General features: G+C 36.3%; 5 protein-coding genes across 7 annotated transcripts; 2 read left to right on the forward strand and 3 right to left on the reverse strand.

Moving 5' to 3' along the window:
• Nucleotides 1-364: 364 nt before the first annotated feature.
• LOC100258433 (F-box protein At5g49610) lies at nt 365-3,642 on the reverse strand. Of its 3 annotated transcripts, XM_059736551.1 has the most exons (3): nt 3,251-3,642; nt 1,346-1,760; nt 365-1,207 (listed from the first exon to the last, which is right to left on the reverse strand). In XM_059736551.1, exons 2-3 carry the CDS (start codon nt 1,755-1,757, stop codon nt 621-623), a joined length of 999 nt encoding a protein of 332 aa, XP_059592534.1. In that variant the 5' UTR covers nt 1,758-1,760; nt 3,251-3,642; the 3' UTR covers nt 365-620. The 3 variants fall into 3 exon arrangements, with proteins under 3 accessions (XP_059592534.1, XP_010649341.1, XP_002263903.1); XM_010651039.3 differs by having other exon boundaries at nt 365-1,760; nt 3,374-3,641; XM_002263867.4 differs by having other exon boundaries at nt 365-1,760; nt 3,251-3,641.
• Nucleotides 3,643-6,814: 3,172 nt separating this feature from the next.
• Nucleotides 6,815-9,569, forward strand: LOC100243051 (3-hydroxy-3-methylglutaryl coenzyme A reductase 2-A). Its single transcript, XM_002265602.4, has 4 exons — nt 6,815-7,886; nt 8,131-8,312; nt 8,404-8,750; nt 8,849-9,569. Exons 1-4 carry the CDS (start codon nt 6,940-6,942, stop codon nt 9,089-9,091), a joined length of 1,719 nt encoding a protein of 572 aa, XP_002265638.1. The 5' UTR covers nt 6,815-6,939; the 3' UTR covers nt 9,092-9,569.
• Nucleotides 9,570-10,504: 935 nt separating this feature from the next.
• On the reverse strand, nt 10,505-14,167 carry LOC100263578 (thioredoxin reductase NTRB). The gene is made up of 2 exons (XM_002263828.4): nt 12,755-14,167; nt 10,505-10,871 (listed from the first exon to the last, which is right to left on the reverse strand). Exons 1-2 carry the CDS (start codon nt 13,809-13,811, stop codon nt 10,801-10,803), a joined length of 1,128 nt encoding a protein of 375 aa, XP_002263864.2. The 5' UTR covers nt 13,812-14,167; the 3' UTR covers nt 10,505-10,800.
• A 5,039-nt stretch (nt 14,168-19,206) lies between these two features.
• Nucleotides 19,207-19,661, reverse strand: LOC100854263 (uncharacterized). The gene has a single exon (XM_003631879.4). The coding sequence runs from the start codon at nt 19,659-19,661 to the stop codon at nt 19,284-19,286; it is 378 nt and encodes a 125-aa protein (XP_003631927.1). The 3' UTR covers nt 19,207-19,283.
• Nucleotides 19,662-20,119: 458 nt separating this feature from the next.
• LOC100251768 (serine/threonine-protein phosphatase 7) lies at nt 20,120-27,078 on the forward strand. The gene is made up of 5 exons (XM_002263704.4): nt 20,120-20,956; nt 21,742-22,236; nt 25,609-25,755; nt 26,330-26,437; nt 26,827-27,078. Exons 1-5 carry the CDS (start codon nt 20,558-20,560, stop codon nt 26,941-26,943), a joined length of 1,266 nt encoding a protein of 421 aa, XP_002263740.1. The 5' UTR covers nt 20,120-20,557; the 3' UTR covers nt 26,944-27,078.
• Nucleotides 27,079-27,788: the final 710 nt, after the last annotated feature.

Consider the following 27,788-nt stretch of genomic DNA (forward strand, 5'->3'; position numbering starts at 1 on the left):
TTTAAGAAAATTACTGTCAAAATGCACTCTTATTTAATATAAAGATGTTTTATATTTATATACGTTTTCCAAGCATTCCTCCTACTTTGATTTCAATTGTGGCTTAAAACACTCAATAAGAAATAAGATACATCAAATTTGTCCTTAAAAACAACTTATACTGAGCATCAAATGGCCCTTTAATGAGTCCAGTCCATGAGTCTGAGCCTGAGCCTGATCCTGTAACTCCCAGCTCATCGACAGGGGGGGCCTTCCCTCTTCCCTCCATATCCTGCATTTTATGCTCATCAACATGCAAAGAGTTTGTATCTGTATCATATGATAAACCCATTACCAATTCCAATTTTCCAATAGAATAAAAGCATGGAAGCCAACACCCTGATGGTTTAGAAACACAAAGATACAAATCAATATGTAGTGTCAGAACTCAAAGGAAAGATACGTCTTGATCCAAGTTCAGTCAATGTTCTTGATAACTAATCTCAGATCACAACAGATTCTTTACTTTCATTTTTTTATGTTATATATTTCTTTGCATGCCAAGCAAAAAATGGGCATATAGAAGCCTCCTCTGTACACAAAAACCAGCACAGCAAAATTAAGAGAAGGGCATAGACCAGCTATGTCTGACTCAGCGGAGCCAAGTTCAAAGAGTATGGAATCACCAAAGGGCCAAAGATGGAGTTTCTCCCCAGCTTGGAAAGGTTACACAGTTCCTCCATCTTCCTCGTCCCGATGCAGTACAAGATTATCTTTGTCGATACCCTCATCAGTAAAAGACCATCCTTAAAGGCCAAAGGATCCATCCATGGGATTGAATCAATGCTAATCCTTTGTGCCACTCTATCACGAGTATTGTAGAGCAACTGTGAGTTTTCTTCCTCCATCACCTCTAGAGTTGTTGAGTGGACAAGTGACCAATTTGAATCGTAATAATCCTCGAGAGCCCATACTTGAAGTCCATCTTCAGAGATCATGATGTAATGCAATCGACCTCTAGACTCTCCAATGCACATCTCAGGGATGGCAGTTAAGTGTATAGTGGGGAATGGTGCTGAAATCAACCATGATAACTCATTTTCTATGTTAAATGAAAGGACTTGGTCACCATCAGTCAGCCAATGCAAGATCCCTCCAACAAAAATGCCTTTGTTCTTGAATAAATTGTGGTTGCACTGGCAGATCTCCTTCGATTTCTTCCATGCCCCTGCTTGTGAAGAGTATATTTCAAATGAGAAGTATGAATCATCATCCATATCAGTTTGGGCTTGACTAACCCTGACCACTTTGAAATTTGTAGGCATGTCTATAGGACTTTGAAATGGATTGAATGCCAAACCGTAACTGCTTTCTTTGTCAGGAGTAGTTTCTAGCAGTCTGATCCATTGCTTGTTGGAGGGGTTGCATACAAAGATGGAGGGATCTGGGGAAGGGAAGACACTCCGACAACAAACCAAGCCATTGCACGATCCCAAGATGACAACATCCTCAGGGAGGAAACTAAAGATGGTTTGCTGCACTTGGGTACCTTCCATTGTGGCTGGAATATAGCTAATAGTGCTGATATCTTCATCACACCATTGGTACCTCTCTTGGAAGAAGAACCCTGCGAGTGGTTCTGGTCTTTGTAACAGATCTTGAATGAAAGAGCGGTCAGAGATAATGCGGCGCCACCTCTTACAGACACACTTCAAGCCAAGCAAAGTCTTGGTAGGCAATCGAGAAAGCACATCCATGCAAATATCATCACTCTCCATTTCCTAAAATACAGAAAGTGGATTCAGATAAAGACTATAAACATTAAAGAGTAATTAATAGAGACAAGGAACTTGATGAGAATTATTCTACAAACCAATCTACTGACTGATTAGGCAGCAACTCAGTTCTCTGCTGAATCTTTAATCTATTTAAGCTATTTATACAGTGTCAATAAATGTACTGAAAATGGAAAAGAAACAAAGAAGGATCACCCACTTTCTTTTATCTGTTTCATGAATCTTTACTCATACATGACAAGTTTTACATAGAAGCAGGGGAATAATGCCCAATTCCGACCACTTATATATCGGGCAATTGGAGTTGGACAGTACCCAAATACATATGTTAATCAGATTCATGAATCCTCTGCACATTAATGGGATTCACCATGATCAACTGAAGGATAAAAAGCATGCTAGGAAAATAGTTCAGGTTCCTGATTTGGTAAATATGGAGGATAGAACTTCAGCCATTCATGATTTTCAGATGTTTAAGCATGTTACAAACATAATATTAGTTGTTCTATGCACTTTCCATAGCCTTTTAGCAGTTCTTTTAGGTTATGTTTGATTCTTGAAAAGTAATAAGGGAACTAACAAAAATGATTTTCTTATATTTGATTATATTATATAGAATACAATTAAAGTTAAATAGTAGTTTATGTATTTTCAAATTATTTAATTTTTATATTGAAGAGTTAAAATAAGTGAGGTGAGTTTAAAGTGACATATAAAAATTTATTAACTTTAAATCTATTTTTTATTTTCCTTGGATTTTTATTTCCTTCTATTTTTCCTCTCTGTTTTCTTTCCCTTATATTTTCCCTCAAAATTCCAAATAACCAAACATAGCCTCAAATTTTTTTTCTTTCCTAATATTTTTAGTTGCTTTTACTTTTTTCCTGGAAAACATCAGATCAGTGGAAATGCAAGGTGAACAGGATTATGGTGAATTGATGAGCCTAATCATCTCAGAGAACCTCCAAAAAAAAAAAAAAAGAACTCCTCTTGGTTGAGCCGGGCTGGGGTGGGTTTGAGTTTCTGTCTGTTTTCTCACCAACCAAACAGAGGGTCAAATTCTGCATTTCACAAGAAATTGAATTCAAGCATGCTATTCCAGACCCAAAATCTCAAATATCAAATTCAAGAGTAAATACAGAGTTTATAATCAAAACCCAAACAATCTGTTGAAATAACATTACGCTCAGAAACATTGTTATCAAATCTCTACAAAACAGCAAAGAAAACCCTAATGCTCCCTTAGGTTAGTGTGAAAGCGTGAGAAAAGAACATGCAAGAAAACTTCAAAGCTAACAACAGGCATTACAAACCCAACCCTCTAATGTCTCAATATTTTTCCCACAATTTCCGGGCAACCAAACAGACCATAATGCGAAAACAAACAACCCGACGATAAAATCATCTGGAAATGTAACAGCAAAGCAAAGATTACTCCACAGAACTCATGAAATCCCTGAAAACCCATTGCAAACCTTTTGTGCTTGGTGGGCAAGAAACAAGGAAAGTGGTGCTGGTACTTTTCTTTTCAAGATTTCTCAAGAGAGAAAATGCGAAGAGAGATGGAAGATAGAGAAGAATGCATGGTAATTGTTTACCAAATCCCTCCAAGGAAGAGAATGCTGCCAGCACTAGCAGTAGTGATGTGCACTGCAAAAGGAGTCACCGGTGCACTCTCAGTCTCTGTGCCTCTGCAGTGCTTCAGCCTCCAGTCTGTAGCTCAGGCAATCATGGCCCCACACCCACTCCACATCTTTTCCTATTTTGGATACTTGTGTCTTCTGGGCTTCCAAAAGATTTTCCACTTCTTACACCATTTACCCAACCCAGCCAGCCAAAATTATTATCAAAGTGGGTAATGTACCAAACATAAAATCAGGAATAATCTGTATACAAAATAGACCACACTTTCACTTTTCTTCTTTTTCTCTTCATCTCATTTTTTTTTTATAATTTTCCCTCAAAATTTTCAACCGTTAAAGAAATAAATTCAAATGATACCCACATCAATTAAAGAAATAATTTTCTTACATTATATATGTTATAAAGACTTATTTTAAAGTCATAAAAACTCATTAAATTTAGAAAAGATGGCATCTCTACATATGAGATAAGGATAATCAAAATTGGTCCCAATCCAAGTTGAGGTGTTGCTCATGAATGAGGGTCATGCATGCCAGTATGAAAAATAATGTGGTCAGTATCATATGAAAATTTAAAATTAGGCTGGACTCACTGCTGCAAATACAATTTTTAGTATTAATTTTGTACCTACCCAGGCGACCCAGTGGAGCATTTGCAGTATTACTTTTCAACCTACACTCAGGTGTCAGAGAGTGTAATAAAACTTAGTCAAGATAAGTGGCAGCATTGTTAAACACTTGACAATGATGAATTGAAAAGCAAGCGAGGTGTCTTTCTGATATTAATTTTACAACAACAACACCCAACTGAGTCAATCAAGGGTTCAAGGCACTAGGGGACGACTCCCTTCATTGGGCACTAGTCAGAGCCCTTGCTTATTCACTCATAGAAAATGACCCTCTTCAGAAGTAAATGGGGAGACACATATGAAGAAGTGATGTGTAAGTTTTGGAAAAGTTTAATGTATTAGAAAGATTAAAACGTATCACAAAATCTAAGTTATTGAACGATAATACAAACAATGAGATCAATACATGTAATTTATCAATATTGAATAAAATAAATAAACATTCACACTCCAAGGTTTCAATCATGAATATTATTGACATCTTTGTTTATAGGACTAAGCCAAAACTAGTACCGTCATCAAAGGTCAATGTAGAGGGATGATGATCCATAAATATGTGTATATATCTATGCACATGCCCTTGATATAGAAAGCTTATCCACCTTGCTTCTGCATCAAATATTTACTCCAACGTCAGGGCGGTTGGTGGGTGGTCGTTGGGGGGAGCTTACGATCACCTTGTGGGCAAAATTACTTGAAATTGTATTAAGAAAGTGATCTGAAATCTGTATGGGTCAATGCCTTCACATCCTTATTTTTAATATATACTTCATCCTGTGGGGCTAGACCAGGGCGATGGTTAGATGTCCAAGTCAGAGCTTTAATAGCACAGTTGAATATAAAGTCAATTATTGATTCACCAAGAATTGGTTTCATTAGTTAGTCTGATTTCGATATTCATGAATATAAATATTGTCAATTAGAGTTATGGTTTTTTGAAACAAGAGTTTTGGTTTATATTATTAAAAAACTACATTTTGAAATATTGATTTCTAATTTCTATAAATAAATAAATAAAAAACCATAATTTTAAAATTGGGTTTTAAACTAATTTTAAAAAATTAAAAAAAAAATTACTTCAAACAATTTGTGACATTTTATCTACTCAAAGCGTCCATTTGGTTAAAGCTTCGGCTTTGACGTTAATATTTGCATTACCATTTCCCAACCACTTAGTATTAGAATTTGAAATTAAGATATGTATAATACCAAATACAAATGGTGGCATAAAAGTAGAGTCTCTTAAAAAAATAAATAATAAATAATTAATAATGAAAATGGGTGATCCGTTAAATAAGAGAAGAGGTGGGAATGGGATTTCAACAAAAGCAGCATTATTAAGGCCATGTGTATGGACTATGGAGTGTACAAATGGAAGCAAACCACTGAAAGAAATGAAGGGAGATAAGGATTAGTCATCCAATTTGGGGATTCAAGGCTTTAAACGCAACTCCTTGGTTTTCCTCATTTCAGGGAAAGAAACTAAAGGGCACCGTCAAATGGGGTAGAGGCTAGTTAGCCAGCTGCCTAACCCTTCCCTCCAATTTTTCAAAATTATTTGATTCATAAAATCAAACATTCCATGATAACTCACCATCTAACCCTACCTCGACGGCTCCACCTTAGTTTGCACGAGTGAGAGACAGATTATGGCCCATGGTATTTGTTTCAAGTTTGCCATATGCATCAAACTCAAACTTACGCATCTTGTTTCACCTCATTCTCATTAATCAGATATTATCAGTAATATCTATTGAAAGAGTTAAATTTAAATCATCGAATAAAAATACTCATATATATGTCAATACTATAACATAAATAGATGAGAAATAAAGAAATCATATAAAAATGTACTAAACAATAAGATATGATATTATTTTAAATGACTTGATAAATGGTCTTTTCAAAGAAAACATATTTACCAAAAATATTTTGATTAAAAATGGACGTGCTTGGTGAAATTGAATGAATATTATTAAAAATTAACTATGGGTTGATGAAAAATGGAAAAGGTGAATGACCCAAAAGTGAAGGAAGATTTTTTCCCTTTTATTTTTGGTGGGTAATTAAAACCTTGTCACTAAGCCTAGGTTGGTAAGATGGCCTTTTAGAATGGAGTTGATTACCATAAATGGGTTCTCCTTCCAATTAGATTCAACTAGTAAAAAGGGGTTTTGGGCATGATTTTGAGAAGGTTGAAATGACTTTAAAAAAGTTGCACTTTCTAATCATACTTTGAAATAGATTTTAAAAACGTTTGTTATTAGATGTGCATGTTTACATGCTATAGATTATAGTTTTCTACCATTTCATTTATATATTGACTAGGGGCCTAGAAGCAGCATGGATACCCTAACTTGGTAGTTGCGGAGCCTATTTTCATATTTGAATGGATTGATGCAACATGCAGAGTTGAGTTGGGGAGAATGTCAAAGTAGAAGGAATTGAGTCAACTCCAATGGCTTTGGACAAGTAAAATGAAATCCCCATTTTCAAACTGCTCTGCTCTGTTAATCTCCCCACCCCACAATGCCTGAATGGCGAATTCCTGCCTACCCACCACCCTACCTTGTAATCAAATAAAACCATTTCCCCATTATGAAATTACAAAATTACATGGATTTTATATTAAAATTTCTTAGTTTGGCAATATTAGTTGAAGTCTAATAATATTTTGATCATGTTATGGGTAGATATGAGTTTGCCATCCATCGGAGTCAAGAAAATGTTAAGAAAGCGACAATGTCGGTACTCACATTCCTGACTCGAATGTTGTATAAATGAGTCCCTATATCTCCGCTTCTCCTTTCAAGCCTCCACTTCTCTCTCTCTTCTTTTTCTTCTTTCCAGGGGATTTATTTCCATTTATTTTTCTCGTTTTTTTTTTTGGTGATGGATGTTCGCCGGCGACCTCCGATGAGGTCAGTCCGGCAATCATCAACGACCTCGGCAGGCGAACCTCCAGTGAAGCATCTTAAACCCTCGGATGCACTGCCACTGCCTCTCTACCTTACAAATGGGATATTCTTCGCCTTGTTTTTCTCCGTGGCCTACTTCCTCCTCCACCGTTGGAGGGAGAAGATCCGTACGTCAACTCCTCTGCATGTTCTCACCCTCTCTGAAATCGCTGCCATCGTTTCCATGCTGGCGTCTGTTATCTATCTGTTGGGTTTCTTTGGCGTGGACTTCGTCCAATCTTTGGTCACCCGGCCTTCGGGTGATGTTTGGGACGCGGAAGACGAGCCCCACGGCGCCATCCTCGAGGAAGACAGTCGACCCGGGCCTTGCGCGGCAGCCATTGATTGTTGTCCGCCTCCGAAGGTGGCCGATGTTGCTCCTGTGACGGTTTTTTCGTCAGAGGAGGAAGAGGAGATGATCAGATCGGTGGTGGCGGGGTCTGTTCCATCCTACTTGCTCGAGTCAAAACTGGGTGATTGTAAGAGAGCGGCAGCGATCAGAAGGGAGGCCTTGCAGAGGACCACAGGGAGGTCTCTGGCGGGGCTGCCCTTGGATGGGTTCGACTACGAGGCGATACTGGGGCAGTGTTGCGAGATGCCGGTTGGGTACGTGCAGATTCCTGTGGGGATAGCGGGGCCGCTGCTGCTGGACGGAAGGGAGTACTGGGTGCCAATGGCGACGACGGAAGGGTGTCTGGTGGCAAGTACCAACAGGGGGTGTAAGGCCATTTTCACTTGTGGAGGAGCCAGTTCCATGGTGTTGAGGGACCGCATGACCAGGGCTCCCGTTGTCAGGTTTCCCACCGCCAGCAGGGCTGCCGACTTGAAGCTCTTTGTCGAGGACCCTATCAATTTCGACACTCTGGCCGTTGTTTTCAACAGGTTTCTTTTCCACCATCACTTACCCTCTTCATCTGCTCCTTTTCTTTATGAGCTTTTGCTCATCTTTTTTATTTCCTTTTCTTTTCACTTTTTATTTTGTTTTCTCTTGATAATCAATTTTGGGTGGTGGGCATCTTGTTGATGTTGATAGCGGGTTTTACTGGTTTGTTATGTTGTATAGTTTTTCAACTTAACTTTGGGCATCAGAAAGTGGTATATGGATGGGTTTCACTTGGATTTGCAGGTCAAGCAGATTTGCAAGGCTGCAAGGCATCCATTGCGCCATTGCAGGGAAGAATCTGTACATGAGGTTTGGCTGCAGCACTGGTGATGCAATGGGTATGAACATGGTCTCCAAAGGAGTCCAAAACGTCCTGGATTTCCTTCAAACCGATTTCCCTGACATGGATGTCATCGGCATCTCCGGTAAAATTTTAACTGGCAGACCAATTCTACCAATGCCCGATGCATGCTAAAGTTTGAATCCATCTGAATCAATGTTTTTGAATCGCCCCAGGAAACTTCTGTTCAGACAAGAAGCCAGCTGCAGTGAACTGGATTGAAGGGCGTGGGAAGTCGGTTGTATGCGAGGCAATAATTGGGGATGAGGTTGTGAGGAAGGTGTTGAAGACCAGTGTGGCTGCTCTGGTGGAGCTTAACATGCTCAAGAACCTTACAGGGTCAGCAGTGGCTGGCGCCCTTGGGGGCTTCAATGCCCATGCCAGCAATATTGTCTCTGCAGTTTATATAGCAACTGGCCAGGATCCTGCTCAGAATGTAGAGAGCTCCCACTGCATCACGATGATGGAAGCTGTGAATGATGGGAAGGACCTTCATATCTCAGTCACCATGCCTTCCATTGAGGTAAATCATTAGCAACACCATCCATTCTGTTATGTTTGCTTGTAGTAGCAGACTAAGAAAGAAATATTAGACTAAACATATGGTATGGGTGCATGCAGGTGGGTACGGTGGGAGGTGGCACCCAACTGGCATCTCAGTCAGCTTGCCTGAACCTACTAGGTGTAAAGGGTGCAAGCAAAGAGTCTCCAGGGTCAAACTCAAGGCTCTTGGCCACCATTGTAGCTGGTTCTGTTCTTGCTGGAGAACTCTCCCTCATGTCCGCCATTGCAGCCGGCCAGCTTGTCAAGAGCCACTTGAAATATAACAGATCCAGCAGAGATGTCTCTAAAATTGCTTCCTAAAGGGGCAAAAACAAAAAAAATACCCCACTTTGTTTTTATGCAACAGAAGCTCTTCCCTTGGGTGGGGGCTGTAGGAAGCGGTGGGTTGAGTGCTGAAGACTAGAACAAAGAGATGGCATGTGAAGGAAGAAGTAAACAACAAGATCTGTTGTGTATTCTTTTTATGTAAACTGTGAACCATGTGATGCCGGGACTGGCTCTCCTTGGTAAATGTATAAAAGAATAAAAAAAGGGAAAAAAGCCTGCTATAGAGCGATTGTTGGGGAGAGAAGTTGGCAGTATCGTGGGTTGTTTTATCGTGTGTCTCGTAATGCCTCTTGTTGCATTAAGGGATTTTCCAGTATTTGGTGTATCTTTCGTGTGCCAGTGCCTCTGTACTGTAGTGTTCATGTGCAGTGTCATTAGCTTGTATTTTAGGAAGAAGCCATCTCATATTAAAAAGGGGATTTTAGATCCTGTTTAAAGGTTTGCTGTCTCACTTCAATGACTTCATCTGTCCCATTGTTCACTGAAAAATGAGGCTACAACCTGGGTATGTTCATGGTTGGATGCTACATTAGTTAATACACCCTTGCGTTGTCCATGTGTGTTAATGGCCGCTATGCACATGCCCCAAACAAATTACTATGGTTTTAAGTGTTTTTGAAAAGAAAAATCCTAAATCACAACACACCACCCTAACCAAACATTAGCAAGTGACAGGGGCTGAGCTTCAAGAAAGGGACGAAGACGGAATCAATCCTTTCAGCTCTTCTCAAAGAAACCGGAGTTAAAGCCTTACAGGAACTGTCTTACATGTTGGTTATTGCTGCATTTTGACTGATGCCTTTTAATCTTAACGACTTTATTTTTATTCTCAGACACACTGCAAAGCAGGCCACTTCTTACCTCAGGTCATCTTTTTGGCTATTGGGGGCCGCAGAGGCCATTGAAAGCATTCTAATTGATCTTAAAATTAGTTCTAAAGAGCATTTCCTTACTCTACTACCATGCCCTGACTCCTAACTAATCTCCTAACGCCCATTCTCCATTAGTTAAATCATGGCATCGCTTATATAAGTCAAATCTTATTTGAATATCGTTACTCTAAATTTTATTTTATTTTTAAAGAAAAAAACCTGAATTTACCATCTCCATTTGTGTATCATTTCTTTCTGCTATTACTATAATCATAAGGAATATGCTAAGGCATCATATTGGTACCTACCACATAAAAAATCTAGCCCTTTGAATATGTATGGAGAAATCGAGACAGGAATGAGGCCAATGTATAAAAGTACAAACAAATGACATTATGACAAAAAGTGTATACATGGCACCATCAATCCGGAACCGAAAAAGTGCCCTTTAATCCTATAGCTAGACCCTAACCATAATTCTAGTATTCAGCCTCCCATTAAATGCATCATCATCTAAGCAAAGCTCTCAAATCCATATCATTTCCCAAATTTGTAAATGAACAGTCTGAAATTTCAATTATCTTGCCATATAACCAACAGCATGAACATAAAGAAGAGTCACATGTGATTTGCATGAAATGGCATTATAAATTTTAACAAAAGAAATAGACCAATAATGACTGAAATACTTCAAATATAATTCCCCTAGCACCACCTAGCGATGATCACTGCAAGAGCTTTTTCTTCCTTCTACAAATTAGAAGTTGCTTTTGATGAAATGTATTTTGATCTCTGGCAGATACTTGGTAGTCAATCACTTTTACCTTCCTGGGATCCAATCTCTTGCAGGTAATGCTCTGCATCTAATGCTGCCATGCACCCTGTATCATGATGAAACAAGAGAACCTATGTTAGGTTGTTTCATGAGAATAAACAATAATTGTAATGAGCAAACAGGCAATGGCCAATACCAACAATTGGAGCATTGATCCTATCTAAAAACAATTGGAGCATTGAGAAATGGTTTCCATAGGATGCTTTACAAAACATTAGTAATTTAATAGTTTCCATGTTCCCATCTGGTTGATTCAAGTAGCTTTAGATAAAAATAGCTTTAATGTTAATCATAACCAATAAAAATTGATTACCAAGTCCCCATAACCAATGGAACATAGAGAATTGAAAGATTACATGTTTACTAGTTGAACAAATGAGCTGAGATATGCTAGTCAAACTAAGATCATATTCCAAGCTTGACGTACAGTTGACCAACATGTACAATTCTGGATCATACTCAGTTGGACTTGTCTAACTTATCTCAAATGCATTAAAACCTAGATGGGACCAAATCTAAATCATCTGTCTATTATCACAATGGATAAAAAGAAAAAGGGCGACAAAACAAAGCTCATAAACCTCAGATGTATGGACATCCCATGATCCCAAGCTGAGGTTGGGTCTGCTTGACTTGGTTTGCAAAAATAATGAGAATCTTAGATCAAGGCTTGGACTTGGATTCTTTAAAAATTGAATAAACTTGCTATCTAGCTGGCTCACACTTGGCCCCCGACGATGTTCTTGAGACATGAATTGGTGAATTTGTATGGAATATGGAAAGGGAATAGGTATAAGCAATATCTCACATACTCGGTAAGTTAGTTCTGTGAGGATAGGTTACATAAACAAATTGGATTGTCCTAAGTGAGTTTTGACTACAAGATTGTGTTACTCTGCACTGATTAAAAGGGGTTTTGCTAAAACATGAGCTTCAAATGCAACTCAGTATTGAGTGATGTATCAATTTTTACCTTTTTATGTGCCTAACTAGAAAGAAGGGAAAAAGGGCAAGAAGAAACTAGATGGATCCTTAAAACAAAAGGATCTGTGCTCTAGATCTTAGAATTGTTTATATTATATAAAAGTTTCACCCATGGAAAAAGAGGGAAGAATATCAAAAATACTGAAAGAACAAAAGAAGAATATCTGCAAAAATATGCCAAATTCCCTTCTTTCCAGTTCTCCGTCGCCACCCCTCATATTAACAGAGGGAACTTCAAAATACCCCATCATGTAAGCAAGCCAAAGAGAGATTTGGCCATTTTCGGAAGGCCTTATCCTAACAGGATTTTCCTATTTTTCTATTTCAATAATCTTTGGGGGTGGGGGTGGTGAAGAAGGGGCATGGCTGTCAATTTTTAAAGGAGCACACTTGTGCCACTCATCATTTCTCTTCTAAGTCCAACCAACCTGTGCATATCACAAATTATTGCCCCATATAAGTAATATTTTTAAACACCGACGATATAATAAGTTTTTAGCCTTTATCCGCTTGATTCACATATGTAGTTCACTGTCGCATGTGGGGTGATTCTACATTGTAAGCAAGTATGATCGGTTAATAAAACCATGTGACATTTAGGCTTGAGCACCATTGTTAATGATCAAATTTAAGACACCCTTGTTAATGACCAAATTTAAAAATATTAATATTTTTATATGCCCCACCGGGTGGTGTAGCAACAAATTGGGTGCAGTGTGTAGGTGTTTAAGCCAAATAACTCAAACCAAAGGTGCATGCACCTAGGCCCAAACAATATCATCCTAAGCTGCACTTTATATTAGAACATTTCACTATGGAATTCACAGGCAACAGGCTCAAAACAGTTGTATTCCAATGGTGTTCATACCATATTAGAAAAGACTAATACCGTAGGAAAATAAATGAACATAAGATCAAGGGGGCATGAGTAGAAATGTAGCTAACCAGTGCCAGCAGCAGTCACAGCCTGCCTGTACTTCTTGTCTTGGACGTCTCCAGCAGCAAAAACTCCACGAACGCTGGTTTTAGTAGTCCCTGGCTCCGTCACTACATACCCATCCGAATCAAGTTTCAGCTGCCCATCCAAGAACTTGGTGGCGGGTTCGTGGCCAATGGCAAAGAAGAGACCCGAAACCTTCAAATCAGAAACCTCTCCGCTCACCACGTTCTTAACCTTTACACCTCCTAAAAGTCTTCCCTTTTCATCTCCGTGGCCTTCCACCACCACCGAATTCCAGATGGCTTCAATCTTAGGGTTGGACAAAGCCCTTTGCTGCATGATCTTTGACGCCCTGAACGCGTCCCTTCTGTGAATGATATAGACCTTGCTCCCGTACTTGGTGAGGAAGGTGGCTTCTTCCATGGCAGAGTCTCCGCCGCCAATCACGGCCAGTGGCTTGTCCCTAAAAATGGGGGCAGCACCGTCGCAGACTGCACAAGCGGAAATCCCCCTATTCCAGAAGCCACCAGGGCCGTCGCCGGAGCCGGGGAAGGGCAAGCGCTTGGCAACGGCGCCGGTGGCGACGATGACTGCATCGGCCAGGACGGTCTTGGAATCGGTGAATACTTTGAAGGGAGTGGAGGAAAAATCGACCCTGGTGACAGTTTCAGTGAAGATCTCAGTGCCGAAGCGGAGGGACTGGGCGCGGCAGCGATCCATGATTTCATTACCATTAATACCATCAGGGAAACCGGGGAAGTTCTCAACGTCGGAGGTGGTGGTGAGCTGGCCGCCTGGAGCAATGTCGTTGGCCATCCAGCCTTCGAAGAGGATGGGACGGAGCTGGGCCCGGGAGGCGTAGATGGCGGCGGTGTGGGCTGCAGGACCGCTGCCGATGATGCAGAGACGGGTGTTGAGGGTTTTGAGATCGTCCATGGCGGATGCGGCAGACAACTTGGGAGAGGTGGCGGAAGAGAGTGAAGCTGCCGCCGCTGATGTTGTGGCTATAAACCCTACCAATTTGCGAGCTTTCCTCAGAAAGTCTGGGCAACACTTCATCATCCCCTTTGACCACTTCTGTTTCCCACTTTAATCTTAATTATTTCAATTATTTTATTTTTCTATATTTAATAATTTATGCTTACTTTGTTTTTTTTTTTTTTGCCCTTTATATTTTAAATTAAGATATTTTAATTTTCTATATTATCAATTATCTTAGTGCCGTAAAAAATACAAAACCCAATAATAAAAACATGATGAAATCTTCAAACAGAAAAGGCAACTGGAGTCTGGATTGGGCTTAACCCCTAACGATGACAGTTCACATATGCGGCATGCCCAATAGAGAGAGAGAATCCATTGCCTTGCAGCAAGCCGTTGCAACAATTTCATTCTTTGCTTTGCCTCGAGTCTCCAACCTTCCATTCGGTCTGTCATGGAATAACTTGTACATTTTACTTCCCAGTCTTCCCACCCATGTCCCTTTATTTTCAAATACAACGTCACATGATTTAATAGTTTCAAATATTATAATATTTTATTTTTATTAAATATTAAAAAATAAAAAAATTAATATATTATTATTTTTATTTTAAAAAAAAGTACATATTTTAACTTTTTTCTATTTAATAAAAAATTAAAAAAACAAATAACTGAAAATAAATTATTTTTAGTAAAAATAAATACCACCTTATTCTCCCCACTCCCTCAAAGACGCCGCCCTTGGGAACAAGGTTCCAAAAGTCCTACATGAACTTGGTTCACTCGGTGATGGGCTTTTGACCTTCTCGCTATCGAGTTATTAGGATACGTTGATTGAAAGGAGGAAGATTAAGACAACTCTTGATTTAAAATCCCTAAAAACCCCTCTAACGGTTCCTCTAAAGTGCTCCTTGGTGCGGTGTTGACCTTTAGGCAAGGTTAAGGAAAGCAACAGTCTAAGGCCCAAACTTCATAGAAGACCATAATTTTTATTATTATTATTATTACTTCGTTTATTTTTCTATTTTTTATTAGATTTTTTAAAAATAATTACAGATATTTTTTAAATTTTACTTAAACGATAAACTAGGAGGAAAAAAGATTCAAGTTTTCATAATAACCTAAATATATATATTTTTTTGTATTGAGATATTAATAAATATTAATGGGTAAAATATTTATTTCAACTGGCTAGCATTTTCATATTGTAAAAAGTATCTATTGATTTGATTATGAAAAGTTAAAAATTATATTTTTCAACTTCTTTGTTTTTATCTCATGGTATCTTCTCCATTTTTTTTCTTTTTATTTATCTTCTAATTATTATTATTTATTTCAAAATCACAAGTCTACTTGTTTTGTACTAAATTGAATGAGTCAGATGTCTAATTTTCCATCCAGTTAATATTACATCATTAAACTAAAATCATATTTTATTGTTCTAAGTTCTAATTTCATATTTTGGTTTATTTGATATTTGTTTATAATTTATTTTAATTTATAGTATCGGATTGTTTGCTTCATTGTATTTTTTTTGTTGTGTTTTTATATTGTATTTTTTATTTTCTTAACACATTACTAGAAAATATGAATGAATATGAAAAAAATTAAAAATCAATTAATCAATTAATTAATTGAATCTCAAAAAGAAGCACTAGTTTAATATGACCAGTTATAATGGATTTTATTTTTAGAATTAAATATTATATAAAAAATTAAATTCTATATTAGTGAAGATTGCTCATGCATTCAAAACTAAAATGATTTATCCTATCACAAGAAAGATTAAGTGTAGTTATTTTATCTATTAAAAAAGTTATTTGAGTAAAATTTGATTATAAGCATTAATTAATAAGTTTGTATCTCAAAAAAATAGAAAATAAATAAATAAAATTATAAATAGATAAATGATATTATTAAATATTTTATAAACAATGGTTAAATTGTTTTGGGATAACGGATTAAAAGGGATAAAATTCTCTTAATATTACAAAACTAACGCCCCATTTTTAATAGCCTAAAAAATGACCCAACTTCGAACACAAATACTTTTCAATTACTTTTGCTCCTTTTCTTCTCTTATTCTAATTTTATTTCCCTCTCTTCACCTTTTTTTTTAATTTATTTATTATTCTTTCTTCAATTACAAATACACATATCTCTTCCCCATCAAACCAAACTCTTACTTGAGACTTGAGACCACTGCTAGATTCTTTCCAGGCCATTTGGAACAAAGCATGGGGTTCATCGCTTCTCTTTTAATTTCCATTATGGTATGATGCATTTATTCTTTTCTTTGTTAAGCCTTGTTCCTTTTTTTTTTTATTTCATTAGATTCCTTTTGTTTGTTGAGAAACCACAAATTTTCTCTTTCATCGGTTTCCAAATTAAAGAAAAATGTGGCACCCAAAGTTGATTTTCCTTTTCTTTTCCTTAGTTTTTTGGGCAACCAAACAAAAAGTTGATGTTGCAACAACAGAAAAGGGGGCCAAATTGTCATTCAATGTGTTAAGAAATAGGAAGATCTTGGTTTTTCCTCTTGTGTCAGTATCAGAGACTTCCCATCTTGTTTTGGTAAAAATAGGGTTCAAGTAGCTAATTTTACTTCTTCAAGTGTATCTTAGAGTACTACTCAAAATTTGGTCACATGCGTTTGTTTATGTAAATTAGGAGCCAAATTCTTACTTGATCATAATAACATGGAACAAAAGCTTGGTGAGTTAGTGCCTTAGTATTGAAATTGATAATCAGATGAATTAGTGTATTTGTAAATTTGATATAAAGCCATTGTTGTTTGCCAAAAGAAAAAGGGTTTAAGAGTTTTGAGATTAATTCCATTCAAGTTGACACATATTGGGACCTCTCTTTGGCAAAATTTGAATCTAGGCCTAAGCCATTGGAGGGCTTCTATTCTCAAGGATATGAGGAAATAAGCATCCAAAAAGACTAATGTCACCCTAGGTTTGTACAATGTCATCTTCATTACTAAGAAGGAACACATTTTTAGAAAGAAGTTGTATGACATTAAGTCTCAATTTCAAGACAATAACCAAAATCATAATCTATCCATTGAATATGACACAATCGGTGTAGACAACCCTTTCCTCACCATTTGTATAGATAGTAAGATGGTAATGTAGGTGAAGCACCTTTGATGGAAGTTTCGAGGAAATCAGACTATCTTGATTTATTAGCTTCTAGTAGAAGTTTTTTGGGATGTCCATTATTGGTTGTTTGGTCTAACTATTGGAAATGCAATTTTCATATTCGAAACTTGCTCTTTAACTGAGAAGTTGTTTGACTTTTTGTTATCATTTTTAATTTTTTGTAATAATGAATCTCATGGTATTGGTTATTTATTCATGTATGTTAACTATATTCTATGTAGCAAAATGCTCAAGCAAGATGGATTAAGCATGGCAAGAAATGGAACCAATTTAAATTACCAGAAAATGACATTCTTATTATTTATACTAATGTAGTTAGACATTGTGATATATGTAGTTAGACATTTTGACATATGTAGTTGGACATTGTGAAATATGTAATTGGACAATTTGATATATATCGATATAAATTTAAATGTAGTTGCATGATAGCAAGTTTATAATTGAATGACAAGGTTATTCTAAAGTTATCAATAATATTACTATGGACTTTCTAAGCAACAAATTATTTGTGAACATACTTGAAAGAAGTTGTGTCTATTATAAACTTATCAAACTTAATATGAATTTAATAGGTATCAAGTTGATTTTGTATAAAATCATTGAAAGTTATGTCCATAGTTGACAATTTAAACTTAACTTAATTTTCATCAAGTTGTTTTGTGCACAAACTTAAGGTAATTAAGTCCACAGTATTCACAAAATGCTTGAACGTAATTACTCTTAGGTTAATTATGAATAAACTTAAAAGTTGTCAAATCTAAGTCTATTCCATAATATCATATTTAATCTAGACTTAACAAGTATCAAATTGATTTTGTATAGATTCATATGAAGTTATGTCTACAGTTGAAATTTTAATATGAACTTAACTATTATTAAATTGTTTTGTATGCAAACTTGAAGGCAATTAAGTTCACGGTCTTCACAGAACACCTGAACATAACTAGTAACTGTAATAAACTTGAAATATGTTAAATCCAAGTTTATTCCACAGTTATCATATTTAACCTTAACTTAATAGGTATCGAGTTTATTTTGTATAGATGCATTGATATCTAATTTATTTGATTGTTTCCTTTTTTTAACTCCATTTTTCATAGTTATAAATTATATTAAGAAATTAAAATAATTTCAAACTTATTTAAATATTTATTACATCTCAATAAATATTTGATAAATAAAAAAAGAAGGAAAAAAAAAAGATAATAAATATACATTGTTCATTCAACTATAACTTTTAGCATTTTAAACTAAAGAAATTTGAAGAGAATTTGTGTGTAAAATTTGAAAAAATATGGTGAAAAAGAGAGAAACTAGGTCGAAGTAATAGATGGTGGGAAAATGTGTTGAAAAAAGTACACTTTTTAACTAGAGAAAATGTGCTGAAAAATAATAAAAAAAGGTAAAAGGGGCCAAAGTAATAGTTGGAGGGAAGGGAAAATGGGCTGTCACTTTTGAGGCTATTAAAAATAGAGGGTTAGAGCATTTTGTCCCTTTTAAACGGTTATGGCATTTGTTTTTGGGGATAATAGAGTGATTTATGATTGGATGGCACTGTTTGGTACAGGAGGAAGAAGTCTAAAACACCCCAAACCCATATTTAGGCTGGGCTTGGGATGTCTGAGCCCATACACATGTTTCACCGGATTTGGGCTGCACCATTAGGGGTGAACCTTCTAGTGATGGAAATTAGTGGAATGCATAAGAATGATTGGAGATAATGGGAGGTTACCCCCTTTACCTGAATGAAATAATATAAAGGGGCCAAGTGGACATAACCAAGCCATGATGATGCCTCCCCCTCCTATATTTCAAGTTTTCAACCACCGCAAATATTATTATTTTTTTCCTTCGTCCTATTCTCCCCTTCCTTTCTCGTAGTTTAGTCAAATAATGGTATCGTGTTAGGTGGCAGTACAAGCTTTTTGAATCTTCGTTCCCACTCCCCTCCTGGCCCCGTCAAATATTTTTCCAGAACTCAAGTCAGTATTTCCCATTTCTTCACAATCTGTGTGTCAGTTTCAGAGAAATTGATGCATGATGATTGATCATATCCCAAAGGAAACTCAAAGGGTATGGGTAGTAATTATTTAGTGTTTTCAAAACATAAAAAGCACTTTTCATAAACTTTTATTTTTAGGGGTTTTTTGAGAATAATATTTTGATTTTTTATTTATGTCAAACATAAGTATGGGATGGTTTTATGGAGAATAACTTTGAGGAAATTGTTTTTTTAATCACAATGTGGTTCCACGGTTCTAAAAAATGATCCGAGAAGTGGTATAGAAAATGTTTTCAACCGAACATTCAACAACAAATTCTCAAATTCTCAATACTAACCAAAAACATGAATATGAATACATGGGTCTGTTTGTCCCTCTATCTATCTATCTATATCATTGGCAGCCTGAGCGATATCGTCTACAGAAAGAGAAGAGCGCTTTATGAACTCCAAGCAGTCTGCAATGGCTTCCGAGTAGAAGGAGTTGGTCCGCCCAAACGATCTAAACCTGCAGTCCCCGCTCTCCATCATTAGACTCATCCTGCTCCTGCTGCTGTCGCTTCCTTTCTTGGTGCTCCTACTCCTGCTGATGCCTCTCTTGAGCGACTCTACAGCTTGCCCGCACAGCCTGAACAAGTACATCAACCTGACCCGCACCCTGATCAGAACTGAGAATCTCTTGGGGTTCAGCCGGAAGCCTCTGCCTCCATGCCACGATCTCCTCCCAACCCTCTTGTACTTGTACCCCATATTCCCCATTTCGCCTGTGCCTGCCCTAGCACCAAGCTCTCTTCAGCCAAACCTTGTATATATACTAGTAATAAAAGTCTCAAGGATGACTTTTCGGAATGGAAGAAACTTGGAAATTGCTGACTCTCTTGTGATTTTTAATTTAATCCGTGTGTTGCATGGATACCCGTTTGAAAACGTGGACATCCACATATATGTAATTGGGAATGTGGGGAGAGAAGTTGGAAACACAAACAGAAGGATGTCTCAGCTGTTTTCTACCAAGAATTTGACTACCCAATTGTGTGTGGGTTTGTTTTGTCTTCTTTTTAAATTTTACATTTCCCAATAGAGGGGGGGCTTAACTTTTTGCTTAAAGCACTAGTGGGTGGTTTGCTGTTTTCCATTAGGAAGAAAACAGAGCAATTTCAAATTCAGAGAAAGTTTTGGCAAATTCACTTTGGAAAACAACGAGTCATTAGGTGGCGTGATTTGAGTTAGAAAAGGCATGAGAGAACAAATGATTAGGTGCCGTGATTTGAGTTGAAAACAAAAGAAGGTGTTTTATTTTATTTTTAAGTTTTAACTATAGAATAGAATGGAAATAAAAGGTGTGACCGTGACTCTGTGAGCCTGTGAGCCTGTGAGTGTGAGAAGTGATAACATTTTGTCAGCATTTGAGAAAACTTCCAGGAATAGAATAGGGTGAAAGGAGTGAAGTTCGGTGGTCGAATAAGAAGTTGGTGCGGCTGGATTTGATGTGTCCGTAGACATTGGCCAATTGCCTCGCCTTGTCGCCCAACCTCCTCCTCCTCTTCCTCCCTTTCCTCTCCACTGCTGTGGGCTCCATTTCTGATCTACCCAGCTGCCACTTGGTGCCTTGGGTGATTAGGGTTTTATTTTATTTTTTTATCACAATTAGGTTAATGTCTGATGCGGAGATCCCGGAGGCAGTGACATGGCCGACGAACGGGAGTCTAACCCTAGAATGGGTGGATCATCTCATGACCGCCTTCGAATGGTGTTCCGGGAATCTTCCTCCCACCGATTTCCCTTCCCTTATGCCTGTTGCCGTCTTCGATAGTCTGGTGCTCACTGCTTCCAAGATTCTCCACAAAGAAGCAAACTGTGTTAGGATTGACCCCTCCCCCCTCGATTCCACCGTTGTAGTCGTCGGCGACGTCCATGGCCAGCTTCACGATGTAATCTTTCTCCTCCGGGACTCTGGCTTCCCTTCCCAAAACCGCTTCTACGTCTTTAACGGAGATTATGTCGATAGAGGCGCCTGGGGCCTTGAGACCTTTCTTCTCCTGCTCGCTTGGAAGGTATTTCTATCTCTTTTGTTCATCCTTTGAAAAAAAAAAAACTTTTTTTTTTTTCATTTGTATATCCATGGCTTGAATGATTTCCTTCTTTCATGAAACGTTATTGAATGCAGAACACGGACTCCCTTACAACAATCCTCAATATTCATTCATTTCGAATCAAAGCTGATGAACCTGTTAAGATTTTGTAAACCTTTAAGGCAATGCGGTCTATTAGTTTCAATTTCAAATGACAATTTCTTAATCAAGTTTAATCAACCAAAGGAATGAAGAAACTGTGAAGAAAGAAATGATATCTAACGATCAAATATTGCGTTGCTAGTCTTTTATTCTGTCTTTGTCCAAAATTCTCAATTCCCTTTGTTCCCACTTCCCAGTGCTATATTTTTCCACATTACCTTTACTGAGCGCCAGAATAAGGCAGACTATGAGTTGCCAAATGCACTAAGAGTGCGTTTGGGAGTGATTTTAGAAAGTTGTTCTAATCTTTTTAACACTTAAAATTTTTTATCTTTCAAGCATAAAAAAGACTAGGAACGCCTCCTAGCATAACTACCAAATGCACTCTAAATTGCTAACAACATTTATATTTTTAAACTTTCTGTACTTAATTATGTTACCAAACAAGTTTCTATTTTCTTGCAAGTTGTAATGACCATAGTCCATGTTTCAGGTTTTTTGATCTAGATTACATATATTAATGTCTAATGGTCATGTTTGTTTTATGTTCCAAATATAAGGTTTAGTAGTTTGTAATATTCTGTTTAAATGATGTTTCTTGCCAGGTTTTTATGCCAGATAGAGTGTTTCTCCTCCGGGGAAATCATGAATCTAAATATTGCACGTCTGTATATGGTTTTGAGAAAGAAGTAATGACCAAATATGGTGATAAAGGGAAGCATGTCTACCGCAAATGTTTAGGATGCTTTGAAGGACTTCCTTTGGCCTCTATTATAGCTGAACGTGTTTATACTGCTCATGGAGGGCTTTTCCGTAGTGTAGCTGTTAACTTGCCTAAGAGATCCAAAGGAAAGAAAAATCGGAGAATAAGTTTTAACCCTGAAATGAAGTCACTTTCTCTTGGTTCTTTGGAGGAATTATCAAAAGCTAGGAGATCGGTTCTTGATCCTCCTTGGGAGGGTTTAAACCTGATTCCTGGTGATGTGCTGTGGTCAGATCCATCAATGAGCCCTGGTCTCTCTCCAAATAAAGAAAGAGGCATTGGTCTATTGTGGGGTCCTGATTGCACAGAGGATTTCTTGAAGAAGCTCCATCTAAAGGTGACATCTTAAGCAAACTTTCTATTTAAAACTAATATATTTATATTGTTGGGATTGATCTGGACTAGTATTTTACAACCTCTTACTGTGCTTTTTGTATATTTTAGTGTTGCAAATTCCCCACAGAATTCAGTTTGGGTGAAATGGGGATCCTTAAATTCAAGATAATGCCTATTCTTCTGTCTGTATATGTTAACTAATTAATTAGTGATTTATGATTTTAGCTTCTTACAGTCTTGTTCACTAACCATATTCTCTGTAAATGTGTATAGTCCATATACAAAAATGGGAACAATGAATGGCAAATTGAATATTTAGTTGAGTTTCCTGTTATTAATTTAAATATTAAAAAACATATCTCTATGGTTTTCTTCTAGTTCAAGATCCTCTGTCCTTTAAATTGATATTTAAATTGCTACTTCCTACTTGTGTAGCAATATGTCTATGTTAAATGCTTGCTTACAAAACCATGGACATAGTTATCTATTCTGTTTTAAGGACAGGAATTGAACCACAGTAATGACCATAAAATTTAAATATATTTTCCTTGTAATGCTTATTAGGTGGCTAAAAATTGAATTGAGGATGAGCAATCGATTAACCTAATGAGCTGATGGCTGTTTCCCCGTTTTTGAGCCTAAACACTAAAACAAAAAAGGGAAAAAAGAAAGTCAAAACCTTGTTTTTTGGGTTGGATGAAATCACTCAACTAGGATGTGAGATTTTAGTGCAGAAAATGGAATCTTATGTTAGATGAGATACAAGTAGATGCTTGTTATTCTCGACTTCCTTTGAACCATGACCTCATAGTCTAACCTTTGGGGTCAAACAAAAACCAAGAGTATGGGGTGATCAAAATTTGCTACCTGGTTATATATACCACTCAATCACATGCTTATTGCCTTCAAGAGGTACCAATCATTGCACCCTTTTTTGTTAATTGTATTCAGTATTTTCTCAACGAGCCCTAGAACATGTGGCATGTGTCTTACCTCGTGACAATCCTTTTTTTTTAATAGGCAAACAAGAATATATAAAAGACTCCAATCAAAGATACTTTTTGTATAGTTTTTTTTGGAGGATTCCTCATCCTTCTATTGTACTTATTCTTACTTACCTTAATATATTATATTGTTGTTTCTCATAAAAGAAAAAAAAAAAAAACTCCAATCAAAGTGCAGGGGGTGCACCCCAAGTACTCAATAGGTATACAAAAGATGCCAAAACAAAAAACAGAAACACCTAGAACAAGCACACAAAACACTCTCTTTCTAATTAACACTCAATTAATCAATAAAATCTAACAAGGAAACATGACATCTTGAATATGTTGGTGGGTCCATTGGAAAAGGTTACAAATAAGAGAGCCCTTTAGTACTTGATTTGATCATTGAATTCCATCAAAGTATCTTCGATTCCTCCCTTACTAGAGAATCCAAAACAAGTTAGGAGAGGTTGTCCTCAAAATCTTTTGTCTATTTTTGCTAATAAAATTCTCATGCCATCCTTTTAGCAATTCTTTTACTATTAAAAGGGAGGATCAAAGGATAGCTAAAAAGAGAAAACAACAAATGCCAAAGACCTCTTGCCTTTCCACAATGGATTAGTGCACGATTAGTTTATTATTTTGGACTCATACATAAATAGCAATGGTTAGCCAACACTCAAACCTTTTCTCTTAAGCTGATCTAAGGTTAGGAACCCTTCCTAAACGGCTTCCCAAGCCCTCCCCCCCCAAAAAAAACCCACTTTTAAGAGGGAAAAGATGCTCCTCTGTCCAACTATAAGGAAGCTATAAGGAAGAGTAGAAAGATTTCATTGAGAAGTCTCCACTCTTGCTAGCCTTCCAAATAAGCTTATCTTCATCCTCACTGCACTTCCCAAGCACTTTAAGCCTCTTGAGTAATTCCTTAATGCTATGTAGCTCCTAATCTTGAAATCATCTTGTGAAACTTAGGTTCCACACAACCTACCCGTTAACGACCTTGCAAGCATTCACCAATCAAACCTCTTTATTAGAAGCAAAAGAGAAAAGAGAGGAAAAAGAGTGCTTCAAAGGAGCATCCCCACATTAGACATCATGCCAAAATTGTGTTCTTCTTCCATTGCCAACCAAAAAACTTGTTCTACCTTTAAAGGCTTCCCAACCTCCTCTTATACCATCATCCCCAAGCCAACACCATGTCCCTCCTTTCCTCCTTGTAAGAGAGCACCATCCTCTAGGTTCTTCTCCAACTTTCCCACATAGTTTATTAACTGAAAAGCAATCAAAATTCTCTTTTCACTTTGTCTAAGTTTCTTGCTTTACAACTTGGTAGCCTGGCTTTTTCTAGAACAAAATATAACAGCTACCTAGATATAATCATAGTTGTTAACTAGTAAAACTTATTGCATTTTGTTTTTCTAATTTTCCATATTGTGTATAGTGAAAAATAAATAGAAAAAATATGCATACATGTGCATATATATTGAAAGAATAAAGTATAAGTTAACCTATAACCAATTTCATTATAGATAGTAGGATTTAAAGTCTTAAACTATATGAGAACATTGAATGCACATGTATGAAAGCATTGAATGCTAAAGTTTAATTCAATAAAATATGAGCTTAATGCATGGGTTCCTCACAAAATCCACAAAAAAATAATCATTTTAAATTTCTAGATTTTATTTTTAGTTTCAAATTCTAACTAAGCATATGTACTTATATGCATTATTGATATTTATGATTCTATGTGTCATTTCTAATGTTCTAACTTTTTATGTTCATCATCATTCCTTCCCCATTGAAAAAAATAAAGATAAAAAACCTAATATATTAAGTAAAATTTTTTATTCATCAATCACTATCTTTTTCAATGTCAACATTCAAGTAAAAATTCTCTAATACTCATTGTAAGGATAAATTTATGTAACTTCCACTATAACCTTTGATAATAAAAATATAGCTTTTCATATAGGATTATTTTTCTTTTTCTCCCATCAATTTCTAACCTTTTTGTACATTCTAAACAATGAATATAATAATTTTTTTAACAAAAAAAGAAAAAGAAAATGAATTTAATTTTTCTTTGAAGTAAAGAAAAACAGTTGAAGGTGTATGTATTATTGTATCATTGCACTGTTGTATCATTATATTACGTATTATATTGTGATACTTATCAAATTTTCATAAAAAATGTATTGTGTCATGTATAGTAAATTTTTGACTAAAGATATAATATTTTTGTCATAACTCCATAACCGTTCCCTTTGTTTCACTTGTTTGTATTTTATGAGTTGGAAATTGATCGTCTGACTGATAAATTCTGTGTTTATAGTAAAGAGCTCCAGCGCTGACATTAGATTTGTTACCCATCATTGTTATTTCAGTTGATTATTAGATCACATGAAGGGCCTGATGCAAGGGAAAAGCGACCTGGTCTTGCAGGAATGAAGGAAGGGTACACTATAGATCATGTTGTAGAGTCAGGAAAGTTAATTACTCTGTTTAGTGCTCCAGACTACCCACAATTTCAGGTCTGTTCTTCCTCGTGCAACTCAGAGTTTCCTTGTTCCTATATTTAATAGTTCTTGCTTTTATATAAATGTCTTTGGAAACAATAGCAGCTTAAATATTCTTTAATTTTCTTCAACATTCTCTTTCCTGGGCTTTTGGAAGGGAAAAAATTCTAAATTTTATTGCTTTTAACACTCCCAATATGCCTGAGGTTAAATTGTTGAGTTCCATGAGTTGACTGCACTCGACCATGTTCTTAATTTTCATTTTTGGGGCAACATTATCAATTTTGCTTTAAATGATACCACCTAGCACATGCCACTCTTAAGGACAAATTACATCTCAAAATGCCATTGGTTAAATGTTTTATAGGTTTTAATTCATCCCCCCCCCCCCCCCCCCCCCCCCCCCCCCCCCAATCATGATGATAAGCATTAAAATCAAAAGTCCTAGTCCACAATCAAGGGTTGTCTTTTGTGCATATTATTTGAACCAATCTAGCATCTGTTGATAGCTGAAAGAACAAGAAGAGATTAATATCATTTGTTACCCCATCTATAATCTGTTCCAATAATTGTTCTTTCTGTTGTGCAGGCAACTGAGGAGAGATACCAAAATAAAGGGGCCTATATTGTCCTAGAACCCCCTGATTTTGATAATCCTGTGTTTCATACTTTTGAAGCGATTACTCCAAGGCCTAAGGTATAGATCCTGCTCATCCATAGATCAGGATTCACAATGATATGGCTTGGAATGGGAAAAATATTAAAGAACAGGGCTAGATGTTTCAGCATTCAATTGAATTGTCATAGTTTTCTGAGGATTGTCAAGTTGGCAAACTAGTCAATCATCCATTTGGGATGACACTATATTTAAAGGTTTTCCCATCCATGGGTTCACTTGTGAAGGGTCTGTTATTGGAATAATAGGATATATATATATATATCTATATATATATATATATATATATATTTGTATAGATATGTGTACTTAACATTACTCAACATCATCCAATGCAGGTAAATCCCTATATCTTATATATATTTGTATAGACATGTGTCCTTAACATTACTCAACATCATCCAATGCAGGTAAATCCCTACTATGACTACGAGGATGTGATTGATTCTGATGAAGAATTGGACTTTAGCAGGAATGATGTACACTCCGCGGATGAAGGTCAATCAGTGCCTGTTTTTCACATATAAATTGATATTATCATTAATTTGTTCTTGTATTTGCTTCAAGATTTTGTTGCGTGTTAAATTATATGTTATTTTCCCAGCACTGCTAGTTGCCATCTTCAAATGTACAGGAATGCAATCCATTAAGCTTCACAAAAAGAACAGTCTACAGTGAAAAACATTTTGGTATAAAATTCCTTAAAAGGCTATGTTTGATTCCCAGAAAATGCAAGAGAAAGAAAATTTGGAGGAAAAGTGGAAGGAAAGAAAAAGCTAAGGAAATGAATATAAATTTTTTCTCTTGTTTGGTTATCCATGGAAAATTTAAGGGAAAAAAAAAAAAAATTCATTTTCTTTTGTTTGGTTAACCACAAAAAAAGTCAATGAAAAATGGAAGAAAAACAAAATCAATAATTTGTCTTAGATAGTTATCAATTTATTAAATAATAAAATAAATTTTGTGCTCTTATTTTCTAAAAAGCAGTTTTACAAAACTATTGCAAAAACATATAATCAACATACATCCTAACTCAAAACATTGCTCCTTACTCATAGAAATTTAAGTGAAAATCAATATTTAGATAAACCAAATTCAATAATCCTGAAAATCATACACAAGAAACTAAATTTTCAATAAATTAACATTGTATTTATGTTCTTGTACTATAAATTAACACTGCATTTATACACTTTTTATAGGACCTCTACACACCTTGTTAAAGGAATATACATCTATTATGCCCTCAATGTGGCATTAATATATAAATGTCATTAATGAATTTCTATTTTTAAAGAATAGGAAAAACAAAGACTTCACTAATTTTCTCATCACCAAATGGTATCAAACTAATAAATATTAAATACAAAAG

The sequence above is a fragment of the Vitis vinifera genome, chromosome 4 (assembly GCF_030704535.1).
Source record: "Vitis vinifera cultivar Pinot Noir 40024 chromosome 4, ASM3070453v1".
Classification (NCBI taxonomy): domain Eukaryota; kingdom Viridiplantae; phylum Streptophyta; class Magnoliopsida; order Vitales; family Vitaceae; genus Vitis; species Vitis vinifera.

Coding starts and splice junctions, on each gene's coding strand:
- LOC100258433 (XM_010651039.3), bottom strand. CDS start 1,757: ATGGAGAGTGATGATATTTGCATGGATGTGCTTTCTCGATTGCCTACC.
- LOC100243051 (XM_002265602.4), top strand. CDS start 6,940: ATGGATGTTCGCCGGCGACCTCCGATGAGGTCAGTCCGGCAATCATCA. Junction 8,313..8,403: donor GGATGTCATCGGCATCTCCG/GTAAAATTTTAA, acceptor GAATCGCCCCAG/GAAACTTCTGTTCAGACAAG. Junction 8,751..8,848: donor TCACCATGCCTTCCATTGAG/GTAAATCATTAG, acceptor GGGTGCATGCAG/GTGGGTACGGTGGGAGGTGG.
- LOC100263578 (XM_002263828.4), bottom strand. CDS start 13,811: ATGATGAAGTGTTGCCCAGACTTTCTGAGGAAAGCTCGCAAATTGGTA. Junction 10,872..12,754: donor TGTGACTGCTGCTGGCACTG/GTTAGCTACATT, acceptor ATCATGATACAG/GGTGCATGGCAGCATTAGAT.
- LOC100854263 (XM_003631879.4), bottom strand. CDS start 19,661: ATGGGGAATATGGGGTACAAGTACAAGAGGGTTGGGAGGAGATCGTGG.
- LOC100251768 (XM_002263704.4), top strand. CDS start 20,558: ATGTCTGATGCGGAGATCCCGGAGGCAGTGACATGGCCGACGAACGGG. Junction 20,957..21,741: donor TTCTCCTGCTCGCTTGGAAG/GTATTTCTATCT, acceptor GTTTCTTGCCAG/GTTTTTATGCCAGATAGAGT. Junction 22,237..25,608: donor TGAAGAAGCTCCATCTAAAG/GTGACATCTTAA, acceptor TTGTTATTTCAG/TTGATTATTAGATCACATGA.